This window comes from Rhinatrema bivittatum, chromosome 6, assembly GCF_901001135.1.
Source record: "Rhinatrema bivittatum chromosome 6, aRhiBiv1.1, whole genome shotgun sequence".
NCBI lineage: Eukaryota > Metazoa > Chordata > Amphibia > Gymnophiona > Rhinatrematidae > Rhinatrema > Rhinatrema bivittatum.
The window spans coordinates 120,917,599-120,930,392 of record NC_042620.1 but is presented as its reverse complement, the minus strand read 5'-3'; the positions used below and the strand labels follow the sequence as shown (position 1 = coordinate 120,930,392).

General features: G+C 42.4%; 1 protein-coding gene across 1 annotated transcript in view; it reads right to left on the bottom strand.

Moving 5' to 3' along the window:
• Window positions 1-12,794, bottom strand: part of AGPS (alkylglycerone phosphate synthase) — a 394,780-nt gene that overhangs the window by 169,667 nt on the left and 212,319 nt on the right. The window contains exon 11 of the mRNA XM_029605879.1: window positions 9,468-9,595. Within this exon, the coding sequence (XP_029461739.1) occupies window positions 9,468-9,595 (128 nt within the window). The remainder of the gene's footprint in view (window positions 1-9,467; window positions 9,596-12,794) is intronic.

Genomic DNA, 12,794 nt, shown 5'->3' with positions numbered 1-12,794 from the left:
TTTTCATGAAGCATAGTTGCTTCTTTCCCACCAAATATATCAGATCTGGCCAGCTTTAGACAAAGAAGCTTGTGCTGTGCTTTTATAAAAAATGAAAACCACCATAGACTTGGTCTTAAACCAAAACAATTAAAAATAATTCCTGTGCTTGCCTAGTATTTAAGTACTGGTTGAAACTATTTTTACATATGACAAATTAATGAGAGATTGTCATTACCAACAGCAGCTGTGCAAATAAGCAGGTCAGTTTAAAATTAAGTACTGATCTAGCAGCCATGTATCATACTACTATATAGAAAAAGTTATTGAGGCCAGTTTCAAAGGGTTTAGATGACTAACTTTGGGAGTTAGGCTCCTAAATTGTCCCTATTGAAAACTGAATAGTTCTCGGTGCCTAAATTTAGGCTTCCACATTACTGAAAAAAAGTTTTTGAACCCCCTAATATAGTCTGTATTTCAGTACAATTTATAGTCAAAAACATTATTAGATCCTACCCTAACAGATAACTCAGACAAAAACTCCTCCTGCACCTCTATCATTTTCAAACCACTACTAGGCATACGTAGCACTGTACAGACTCCCTTAAGGGAGCTTACAATCTAGCAAAGTCAAACAAGAATATGGAAAAAGCATATTTATGTATTTAGTGAATTTACTGTATATGCTTCCTGTGCAGAGCTCTAGACAGTTAACAAGACAAACATTAAAATACAGAACAAAATAAAAATACTAAAAACTAATGACATCAATCACAGAATACACATTTTAAAGCAGTTTTGAAAAGGTGAGTTTTTAAACTGGATTTGAAAAGGGCCACAGAGGAAGCATGTTGCATATGGCACAATAAGGTGGAAAATGCAGAGTCGGAAGGTGGCAGTGGAGGACACAGATACTGCAACTTGCCCGATGAACAGAGTTCATGAGGAATGGTGTAGGTCAGGGGTCGGGAACCCATGGCTCGCGAGCCAGATATGGCTCTTTTGAGGGCTGCATCTGGCTCGCAGACAAGTGTCGCCATACTTCGCGGTTCCCCGCTGACCCAGCTGCTCCCCGGTCCTCCGCCGCCCGGGCTTAAAATGCTGTCAGCCCGGGCGGAACGCGGCAGGACAGCTGGAGTCAGCGGCACCGGCGTGCTCTCTCCCCCCCCCCCGCGGCCCGGAAGAGGAAGTGGAGAGCATCGGGTGCCTGCGCGGGAAGAAGAGACCACACTAGCGTGGTCTCTTCTTCCGCGCAGGCACCCGATGCTCACCACTTCCTCTTCCGGGCCGCGGGGGGGAGGAGAAGAGAGCACGCCGACTGGAGTCATCCGGGTGCCTGCGCGGGAGTCATCGGGTGTCAGCCGGGTGCCAGCGCTGGAGTCATCGGGTGCCTGCGCGGGTCTTCCCGCGCAGGCACCCGATGCTCTCCACTTCCTCTTCCGGGCCGCGGGAAGAAGAGAGCACCGGCGTGCTCTCTTCTTCCCGCGGCCCGGAAGAGGAAGTGGGAGAGCATCGGGTGCCTGCGCGGGAAGACCCGCCCCGCGCAGGCACGCTAGTGTCCGACGGGAAGAAGACTGCAGCGCGGCTCGGAGGAAAATGAAAATCTTCAACCGCGGCCGATGGGACTCCGCCTTCGCCTCCGCGAGGGCTGAAAATGAAGGAGGTTAGCGTTGGGAGGTGGCTGCTGCTGCCGCGAGTTCCCGGGGGGGGGGGGAAGGGGGAGAGAGAGAGTGAATGAATGAGCGAGCAAGCATGTGTGTTTGAGATCCTGTGTGTGTGAGTGAGAGATTGCATGTATGTGAATGATTGAGAGCCTGTATATGTGAAAGAGAGTATGTCTGTGATTGAGATCCTGCCTGTGAGAGAGAGAGCATGAATGTAAGTTTACCATTGGGAACCTGTATGTGTAAGTTTGTAATTGAAAACCTGTTTGTTTGAAAGAGTATGTGTGTATGATTGAGATCCTTTGTGTGTGAGAGAGATCATGTGTATGTATGATTAAGAGCCTGTGTGTATAAGTAAGAGAGAGATCATGTGTGTCTGTGTCTGATTGACAGCTGGTTTAGGTGATGGAGCATGTGAGTATGTGATTGAGAGCCTGTGTTTAAATGAGAGAGAGAGACCATGTGTGTCTGTGTGATTGAGAGCTGATTTAGGTGAGGGAGCATGTGAGTATGTGATTGAGAGCCTGTGTGTAAATGAGAGAAAGAGAGGACATGTTTGTAAGCATGTGAATGAGAGTCTGTGTGTGAGAGAAAAAGACAGCATGTATTTATGTGATTGAAAGCCTGTGTGTGTGTAAGCGTGAAAAGATAGACAGCATGTGTGTAAATGTGTAATTAAGAGCCTATATAAGTGAGAGAGAAAAAACATTTGTATATGTGAGTGACTGAGAGCATGTGTGTATAGGTGTGTCATTGAGAGCCAGTGTGAGAGAGAGCGCTGGTATGTGACAGAGAGGAGAAAGTTCCAAGCAAACCACCCCACCTCCTGCTAATTCAGAACAATCTCAGGACACCTGGATATCAAACGTTCCCAGGTATGCAGAGCAAAAAAATTTTTGTATCCTTATTATTTTTCATTACTGGATCTTTGTGTCTGCTATTTTGAAATATTTTGTTGGTATCTGGAAATGTTTTATATGAGTTTTTAATTATTGGATATTCCACTCATCAGCTGTTTCGAAATATGTTCTTTTTGTTAGTACAGTTTTACTGCTGATGATTTTATATTTCTTGATTTGTTTTATAAGGATGTGTGATGTTTCTTTTTTCCTTTGTTACACTGCATACAGAGACTCTGGCTTGTTGCAGTTTCCAATTCAGTTTTTGTCTGCATGCTTCTTGTTATGCGTTTTGGTCTCTTTATTCTATGTTAGGTGAGGGTCAGCACGTGATTCAGGTGAGGTTTTCTGCTGGCGTGTAGTTTCTGTGTAGGACTCTATAGCAGCCTGACTTGGTCCGTTTTCCTAATAGGAGATGTATTGGTGTCTTAAGGCCTGGTGTAATATTTTCAGAGACTTATTGTACTTTAAAAGTGTGATCTTACATAAAATGCACACATTTACTTGTATTTAGTTTTAAACATATTGTATGGCTCTCATGGAATTACATTTTAAAATATGTGGCGTTTATGGCTCTCTCAGCCAAAAAGGTTCCTGACCCCTGGTGTAGGTAGATAAAAGAGAAAATAGCTGAGGAGCTGCAGAGTGAATACATTTATAGGTGACTAAGAGAAGTTTGAGCTGTATGTGGAAGCAGATAGGGAGTCAATGTGGCAACTTGAGGGGAGTTACATAGTCATGAGAACATAGGTAAGTCATGCAGTTGAATTTTGAATAGACTGCAGTGGAGAAAGTCTGTTTAGCAGGAGGCCAGTAAACAGCAAGTGAAAGTAGTCTAAGCAGAAGGTAATAAAGAGATTGGATGAGCTGTTTTGTTGCATGCTCAGAAAGGAAGGAATAGATTTTAGTGAGGTTACAGAGGAAGAACCAATACACTATAGTGATGTTTTGAATGTGCATACAGAAGGAGAGAGAGGCCTCAAAGATGATCCCAAGGTTACAGGCTGAGAGATCTGAGAGGATAGGAGAGCCATACAGAGAGACAAAAAGTGGGAATAGGGGAAGCCGGTTTTGGGGAAAGACAGGAAGTTCCATCTTGGCCATGTTAAATTAAGGTGGTGGCAGGACATTGAGGTGATATCGTCAGCCAAACAGGCTGAATTTTGGGACTGGATTTGTGGTGAAAATCTGGTGCAGAGGGGTAAATTTGGGAGTCATAATCATAAAAGTGATACTGAATGCCATGGAAGGAGATTAGAGTGCCAAGGGAAGAAGTGTAGATAGAAAAGATGGCCCAAGACGGAGTCTTGAAGCATACCAACAAGTAGTGGAACAGCAGTGCAGGAAGAACCACCAATGAATACTTAGGGACCTTCGTTTTCACAGTTTTTATAAATTCCTGGGTAAAATAAGTGTTTATTACAAAAACAAAAATATTTATCTAAAAAGACATTGCTTTCCAGTGATTTCTCCTGTTTTTATTCTTGTTGTAATAAACACTGAAATTCCTGGCTAAAATGAAAACTGAAAACAAAGGCTCCCAATGATACAGTAAATAGGAGAGGTAAGTAGAAACCAGGATATAGCAGAGTCCTGAAATCCAATCGAGTACAGAGTGACTAGGAGTAGTGTAATCAAAGCTATCAAAAGCAGTGAATAGATGGAGGATGGGAATCAAGTAAAGGTTCTTTAACTTCGCCACAAAGAGGTCACTGAAGACTTTGTTGCCAGCAGTTTCTGTGGAATGTAAAGGACAAAAGTCAGACTGGAGTGGATCTAGAACAATCTGAGATGAAAGAAAGTCAAGAAGGCCTGACTGTGCCATTCATTTCCATCCGGATGCAAAAGGAAGGGAGATGGGATAATAGAGCAGGTAGGGTCCAGCTAAGGTATTTTGAGGTGTGGCATGATCCCAGCATGTTTGAAGTAAGCAGAGACAGTCACAGTGAAGATGTGACAGATGGAAGGGATTATTTCATAGAAGATGGAACTGAGAACTCTGGTGGGGATGGGATCAGATGAACAAGTAGTAAGTTTGGAGGAGGGGAGAAATTGAACAGTTTCTGTTTCAGAAAAGGAAAAAAAAGTGTGGCCGGGCCAAAGGAAGTGAAGGTGAATTTAGTGGGGGTAGAAGTGGCATCCAGATTCACGATTAATCTTGTCTGTTTTTTTCATGGAAAAAGTCAGCTATAGTCTTGGCAGAGTGAAGGGTTGATGGGATACAGAGGCAGTTGGAAGATGGAAATGAATGTGGCAAAGAGATGAGGAGGTTGGAGAAAAATGTGTTTATCAGATGGACATCAAAATAAGCGACATTTGTATTGTGCGTAGCAAACCTTAAACACTCCTGGGAGAAAATACCATATTCTTAAAAACAAAATGGAGGTTTTGTATGTTGTGTTGACTAACATATGCAGGCTCAAATCCTGTGCTGGAAAAATGGGCTGTTTCTACAAGTTGCATGAGAGATTAATATCTGTAAAAGGCGTGAGCTACATACATTAAACAAATAAGAGGAATGCAGTGTTGGCCTTTACAAAGATTTAGATTTATACAAAACTCTACAGTAAATCTGACAGTGAGTAATAACTCAGATGATTACGTGTAAGTACTGGTGATTGGTACCTACAGTACCTAAATGTAATCTGCTTTGAAAGTGCCTGAAAAGTGGAATATAAATAAATAAAAATAATCTTGCTTGGGATGTGCATTAACAGACCAGAAGAAAATGAGCATAAATTTGAAATGAATGAAGTCAGCATGGGAAAGGGACTTCAAACAGAAATGTTCAGCAGAGTGGGCAGTAGTCACTGGAGGTGAGCTAAGGTTGGAGTTTGGCACACCTTATAAGATGGCGAAAGGGTGAAACGAGAGTCTGTAAAGCAGAGGACATAAGAACAAACCGCCTCAAAGGAATCAGACAAGAATGTAGAGGAAAGGAAGGATGAGACAGTGCTGGAGAGGATACCATGGTTAACAGCTTGGATACTCCTGAAGGTACCAGTGGTGATAGGACAAGACTACGGGGGAAGGTGTTAAGAGTGAAGGTTATCAGATGACCAGAGAGGAGAACAACAGAAGTGGAGAAGCCCGTGTGTGCAGCTGGAAGCAAGAATAAGATCAAGGGAGTGGTCATGCTGGTGAGTAGGAGCAGAACAACATAGTTAAGAGATCAAATGAACAGGTTAAGGTAAGGAATTTTGAGGCAAATGAATCAGAGGGTAGGGGAGAATGGCTTGAGAGAGAAGGAAAGCCAGGAATCAAAGTCAGTAAGGAAAGTAGAAGGGGATTATCAGGGGGCAGGTAGATGACAGCTACCGGGAGTGAAAGTAGTTGAAAAGATTGATGGAGTGGGCCTCAAAGGAAGAAAAGGAGTGGGCTTGAGTTAGAAGAAGGATTTGAAACGTGTGGGAAAAGAGTGGCAACCAGACACCACTGTCACTGCCTACCAAATGTGGTGTGTGGAAAAAATTATAACCTCCACGACAGTGAGCAGTAACAGAATCAGGGTCATCAGGTGAAAGCCAAGTCTCAGTCAAGGTAAGAAGGCTGAGGAAAGGGGAGATAGCGAGATCATGAATATAGATAAGTTTACAGGACACAAACTGTCTAATGCAATACCAGGCGCTCAGGCCAGCACATCCGTTAATTCTTTATTGGACGTGAGTTTTAGACATGCTTCGCTAACGCCTGATGCAATATTGGGATTAGCACGTCCAATCGAGCAAGTAGCTAATAGTGCTCATCACATGTAAATTCATGTAGATGAAGCTATTAGCTATTACTTCAGGATACAAAAAATGACCATGAGCCCAACTCCCCCTGTTTAATGTAGAGAATTTAATGCAAGTCTTGGGTCTGGCGTAAAGTCATGCCACACTTAAGAACATAATACATGCCATACTAGGTCACACCAAGGGTCCATCAAGCCCGGCATTCTGTTTCCAACAGTGGCCAATCCAAGTCATAAGTACTTGGCAAGTACCCAAACATTAAATAGATCCCAAGCTATTTCTTATTGATTAATAGTGATGTATGGACTTCTCATCTAGGAACTTATCTAAACCTTTTCTAAACCCAGTTACACTAACTGCCATAACCACATCCTCTGGCAATGAATTCCAGAGCTTAATTATGCGTTGAGTGAAAAAGAAGGGCTCACCAAAAAAAAACCCCCCAATAACTAAGTATGCTTTCTGTAGTTCCTCCTACAAAGTATTGTCATGATACTAAGTAGGAGGAACCACAGAAAGCAGTACGAAGACCAAAAAAAATGGCTTGATCGGGGGAAAAAAGTACACCGTCCAGGCCATGTATATTGTGAGTGTATATTGTGCCAGTAGCGGGAGAAAACGGACGCTGATATTGAGCGTCTGTTTTCCTAACCCACACTTACAGCCACCTCTCCCAGGCACCTGTTGCAGAGGCAGCGCTAGAGTTGCACAATTTTCCTTAGTGCCTCCTTTTTAACGCGGCAGCTCATTTCCCTATTGCATTGTGCCCGGGAGATATGGATGGGTACATGTTAGGAAAACAGGCACTCAATATGAGTGGCTGTTTTTAGCATGCCCATATTGCATCGGCCCCAAAGTGGGCATTTCAGAGGAGAATAAAGGGAGAGAAGAGGCAGGAAGGAGGGGGATAGGAATAAGGTTGGAGAGGTGAGGGGTTGAAGTATATTGGTAGAGTGATAGTTTCCATGGAGGGCCAGGATTGGGATTGATGACCCCAGTGAAAGAAGGAGGGAGGGAGTATGGAAAGAAGCAAAGGTATGATGATAGGGAGAGAGGTTAAGCTGGATAAGAATTAAAATATTGTGTAGATGAAAAGCATCAGAAAGGGCAGAAAGAGAATAGCTGGGAAGGGGGGAAAAAGTAGAGATTGGACTTGATGATTCTCTAGTTGGATGGGAATATGCAAGTATGCTTTGGACAAATCCAGAGACTTCATGAACTCCGCTGAGTGTACTGTCATTATCACTGAGCGCAATCGGATCCAGGGAATACAGTCCATCCAAGACTTATACCCCTTTAAAATTTGCTTCCGGGGCACCCCATTAAAGATCAATTAATTCTTGAATAGCCTCCATAACAGGAAAAAAACCACGAGGCTTTACACAAGGAAACCAGAATGGGATTTTTCTTTGGCTCAGACATGAATTCAGCCCCAGGTACTCCTAGCATCTTCAATGTCTGGGAAATGAGATCTAGTAACTCATCTCTATGAAAGAATTGCTACATAGTTCTATAAGATTCCAATCCTGGAGGAAGGATTGGTCTCATCATCTGTGCCATCTGGGTCCCTATCGGGAAAACCAGCTCCAGGCATAATCCAACACTAACCCGTAGCACCAGGCACGTGGGATTTCACTGTCTGTGACTGCATATGGTTGTTCGGGGCAGAGGATTGTGCCTGAAGAAAAGACTCCAGTCCTTGAAAAAATTCCAGTCAAGAAAAGGCTGAAGGATCCATGTCAAGACCCAGGGCAGGTGTCCTGAGCCCACTGAACTACCTTTCCCTGCTAACAAACCAGTTAGGGGAGCCTCTTCTGGCAGCTCTTTCTCCATTCCCACACCAAGCTGGGAAGAACCGGGTTTTAGTAAAATCAGAGAGGGGTAAATTCCCCCTAAGACAACATTGGAGGAAAGGGTGGAACAGTATTATCTTAATTTTAGGAAAAGGTAAAGGCCTGGCTTTTTCCATCAAAGCCTGGGCAAATTCTAAATCGAGTATGGTATAGACAGACCTTGCAAGAAGTGTAAAGATCAGGGCTATTAAGGTATTATGTTATTTTATTGTGTTTTTAATTGTTTGTATATGTTTATATTTATTGTATTTTTATTGTTTTAATTGTAAACAGCTCTGGCCAGATCTGGTATCTGATGTGCAATATATAAGGAGCGTGAGCATACATAGGTGACTCCTATGCTCCTAACTAGATGCCGAACAAGGCGCCCAGCTAGATGCTCAACTAGGTGCACAACGAAAACAGGTCACACAGTCAGGTGCACAAGCCATGATCTGATGGAACTGAAGAGGGCAGTATACAGCTCAAAAAAGTGCACGAAGGCGCCGCTATGACCTATCACGGGGCGAACCAGCCAAGCCTCAAAGCAGGGCTTAGCCGCAAGGGCTGCTCAACCCACCAGGCTACCCCCCCCCCCCCCCTTCCCGATCCCCAAACACTACTGGAGGCGGGAACAGCCGCTGGATTGCTTGCTGAATACAGAGACCGGGGGGGGGGGGGGGTTTGGGGGTGTTTCTGAGTACAAGCACCGTCTCTGGTTGCAGGGGAAGAGAGTATATACCTTCACCGCCTCGCTCAGCTTCCTGCACCCGATTGCCTTTCAGCAGGTTGGTTTTATTTTTAAACAGCTTAGCCCATGTCAGCTCAAAAACCAGCTACCAGACCACAGAAATCACCTCAGAAATTTTCAACTGAGGGAGATACCTTAAAGGTATCACCTCAGGAGAATGGGGCAAATTCATCTTCTCCTTGTCTCCTAAACTTTAAAGCAACTCCGGTAGAGAGATGCACATCCACCATCTGCTGGAGATTGAGAATACTGGCATGCTGTCACTACAGATACTGTGATGTCAGCTTTGCTCCATCTCCATCTGCTGGTAGAGGTGCATAACCCCACTGGTTCTGGATTCATCTGTCTAGACGCTAACAAAAATACAATTTTGTTACTCCATGTGGGTAGATAAACATTCAGAGAACTCCATATGTTTTTTTTAATTTTAGGCTTACAGTAAAGCCATAACAACTTCTTTAAGTATACTCGCTTTTCAACCTCAATAAAGAAATTCTGATTTTGGCTTAACAATTTTTGATCAGACCACCTGCTGTCATTCTAGAGACTACTTCCCTTCCATTTACAGTAATAATGTAACCAAATCTGCAAATAAGGTCCAGACTTACCTGTTTTGCTACTTCCCTTAAACAAGCCACACCTTGCTCAAAGTTGGGAAATACCACTGAGCCATATTTCTGATACTCTGGAACTGGTCGTATTTTTATTGTAACTTCTGTAATCACTCCAAGGGTTCCTTTCAAAGAAGAAGAAACATTATATATATAGTTAACACTATTCATCACAGAAGCATAAATACTCCACTAAAAACCTTTTCTAATTTGTAATTTATACATAGAACTCTACACAAAAATGTTTTCTGTTACGTTCAAGCATACATTTAAGATGAACGCTAACATTTATTCTAATGACTTCATGGAGAGTTTAATATGCTGTTGCCACACATCCATTCACTGTTTAGTTAAACACCTTTGTACTTTTTTTTTTTTTTTTTAACCTGTAATCATTAGGACCAATATTTCATCCTTTCCAATAAAAAAAAAATTTCCAAAAAAATGGACTAACATTTTACTTCATATATACCCTTTGATTGATTTCTGCTAGTAGTACATGATCCAGTTTTTATAAATTCAGAATCTACCAAAGAACCCTCCCCCCCCCAAAAAAAAAAAAAACCACACACCACAAATGGCAGAACAAACGAATCGCATTGTACATTGTTCCAAAACTAATTTTTTTTTTTGTTGTGGCAAGAAAAAGAGGGATGAGTCATCTCTGTAGGTATATAGTAACATTTTATAGTACTGCAGCTTCAAAAGGGAAATAATTAAGTTACATTTTTCCTCTAGTTTTGGGACTCTTTCTACATACTATCTTTCAAAACCCTGCAGTTTGCCATCAAGAAAACTGATCCAGGATTGCTGAAGTCTCCTGACTATAAACAGCAGGGATGGCTAACTCTGGTTCTCAAGACCCACATACATGCCTGGTTTTCATTATATTTAAAAAAATAATATGCATGAGATAGATTTGCATACAATAAGGGCAGTGCATGAAAATCTCTCATATATATATTCATTATGGGCATCCTGAAAAGCAGGCCCAGAATCACTGGGGATCACTCCTAAACCGAAAATGATCAACTTTTTTTGCAACATATTTTTACCTCACAACCGTTCATAAGTAGTATAGATACTTGAAAATAACTAATTTATGAACCAACTATGTTGAACGATCATTTTAAATTACCACCTGTCATTGGATCCCCCACAGCAGAAAGACTAGAGAAGAAAAGCAAGTGGTTCTGAAAATAATCAATACAAGACAAGGAAAGTATTAAAGTACAATTTGCATCCACTCAAAAATATTTAAAAAGCTGAATATTCTGCCAATGCTAACCCAAGATCCATTACAATTCATCCACGATATAGCTTTCCCAATATTTTGAAATGATAGCACTTTATTTCTCTTCATAAACATTTTCAAGCATTTACTTCTGAAATACAAAATCTTACCATTTTACCATGTAAATACACTTACTTCCATCTTAAAGTTTAAAATAAACAGAATTCATATAAACAAATATGTAATAGTCTTAGAGAACTAAAATGTTGATTGCAAATGATATCTATAGTTCAGACTTGCATCAATCAGATCAAGACAATGATCCAAACAATGTACTGGAGGCCGCTACATTTGATCCTACCATCGCTTAAGGCAGTATCTTATCCTCTCCCCCTCCCACCCCCACACAAAGTAACATTATTTATTTATTTTTTATACCCCGACATTCAATCTGAGATATCACATCGGTTTACATTCAAGTACTGTAGGTATTCTCCTATCCCCAGAGGGCTTACATCTTAAGTTTTGAACCTGAAGCTATGGAGGGTAAAGTGACTTGCCCAGGTCACTAAGGGCCATATTTAGTTGGTTACTTAGAGGATAAACAACTAAACAAAAAGCTATGAAGGGACATTGTGAAACAAAGCAATTACATTTTTTGTGATTAGTCAATATATACTGGTTGCTTACCAAATTACACAAGAATAGAATAATAGGCGCTACTAAATTAAGATTCAACAGTTCCTACAAGAAATACAAGCCTTTAAAAGAGATAACTGTGGTGAATCCCATAGGTGCAAAAAGATCTAAAAACAAGCAGATCAATTTCAGAACAGGACTGTTCTGCTCCAATGACATGTTCTTGCACAAGTTTTCAGATAACTGAAGTTACTCGAGCCACTGGCTAGTCTCAATAGTGAGATAGCAAATGTTGCTTACCTGTAACAGGTGTTCTCACAGGACAGCAGGATGTTAGTCCTCACATATGGGTGACATCACAGGATGGAGCCCAATCACGGGACATTTCTGCCAAGTTTCTAGAACTTTGACTGGCCCCTACTGGGCATGCCCAGCATGGCACTAACCCTGCAGCCAGCAGGGGTCCCCCTTCAGTCTTGTTATAAAGCTACAGGTAGTGTCGAAAATAAAATAAGAAAACGTTACGAACCCAACACCGCGGGGCGGCAGGAGGGTTTCGTGAGGACTAACATCCTGCTGTCCTGTGAGAACACCTGTTACAGGTAAGCAACATTTGCTTTCTCACAGGACAAGCAGGATGGTAGTCCTCACATATGGGCGAGTATCGAGCTGAGGATGTCAGAGTATAAAGCAAATGTACGCAGACGTGCAAGGCACTAGGCCTGGGATGAAATTTGACCCAAGGGCATCCTGAACCCCACCGGGCAGGCGGAAAGGTGTTGTTACATCACATTGTAAATAGGTTGCGTAAGATAGACTGGCCAAAGATGGAATCTTGTCTTCCGGCTTTGTCCCAAGCAATAGTGGGCTGTAAAGGTATGGAGAGAGAACTCCAGGTGGCAGACCTGCAAATGACAGGAAGCGGCACCGATCGGAGGTGTGCTACTGAAGTCGCCATGGCCCTCACAGTGTGTGCTTTAACATGGTCTTGAAGCAGAATGCCTGCTTGCTGATAGCAAAAGGATATGCAGTCCACTAACCAGGAGGAGAGAGTCTGCTTACCTCACAGGCTGCCCCAATTTGATAGGATGGAAAGAGACAAACAAGTTGAGTGCTTTTCCTGTGGGCAGCTATATGGTCTAGGTAGAATGCTAGAGCCCGTTTGCAGTCAAGAGTATGCAGAGCCTGCTCTCCTGGAATTGGAATGGGGCCTGGGAAAAAAGGTAGGTAGTATAATGGATTGATTGAGATGAAACTCCAAAACTACCTTAGGTAAGAATTTAGGGTGAGTGCGGAGTACTGCCCGGTCCTGCAGAAGTTTAGTGTAAGGCAGATAGGTAACTAGAGCCTGTAATTCACTAACTCTGTGAGCGGAATTGATTGCCAAAAGGAAAATCACTTTCCATGTGAGATATCGAAGGTCACAGGATTGAAGAGGCTCGAATGGTGGT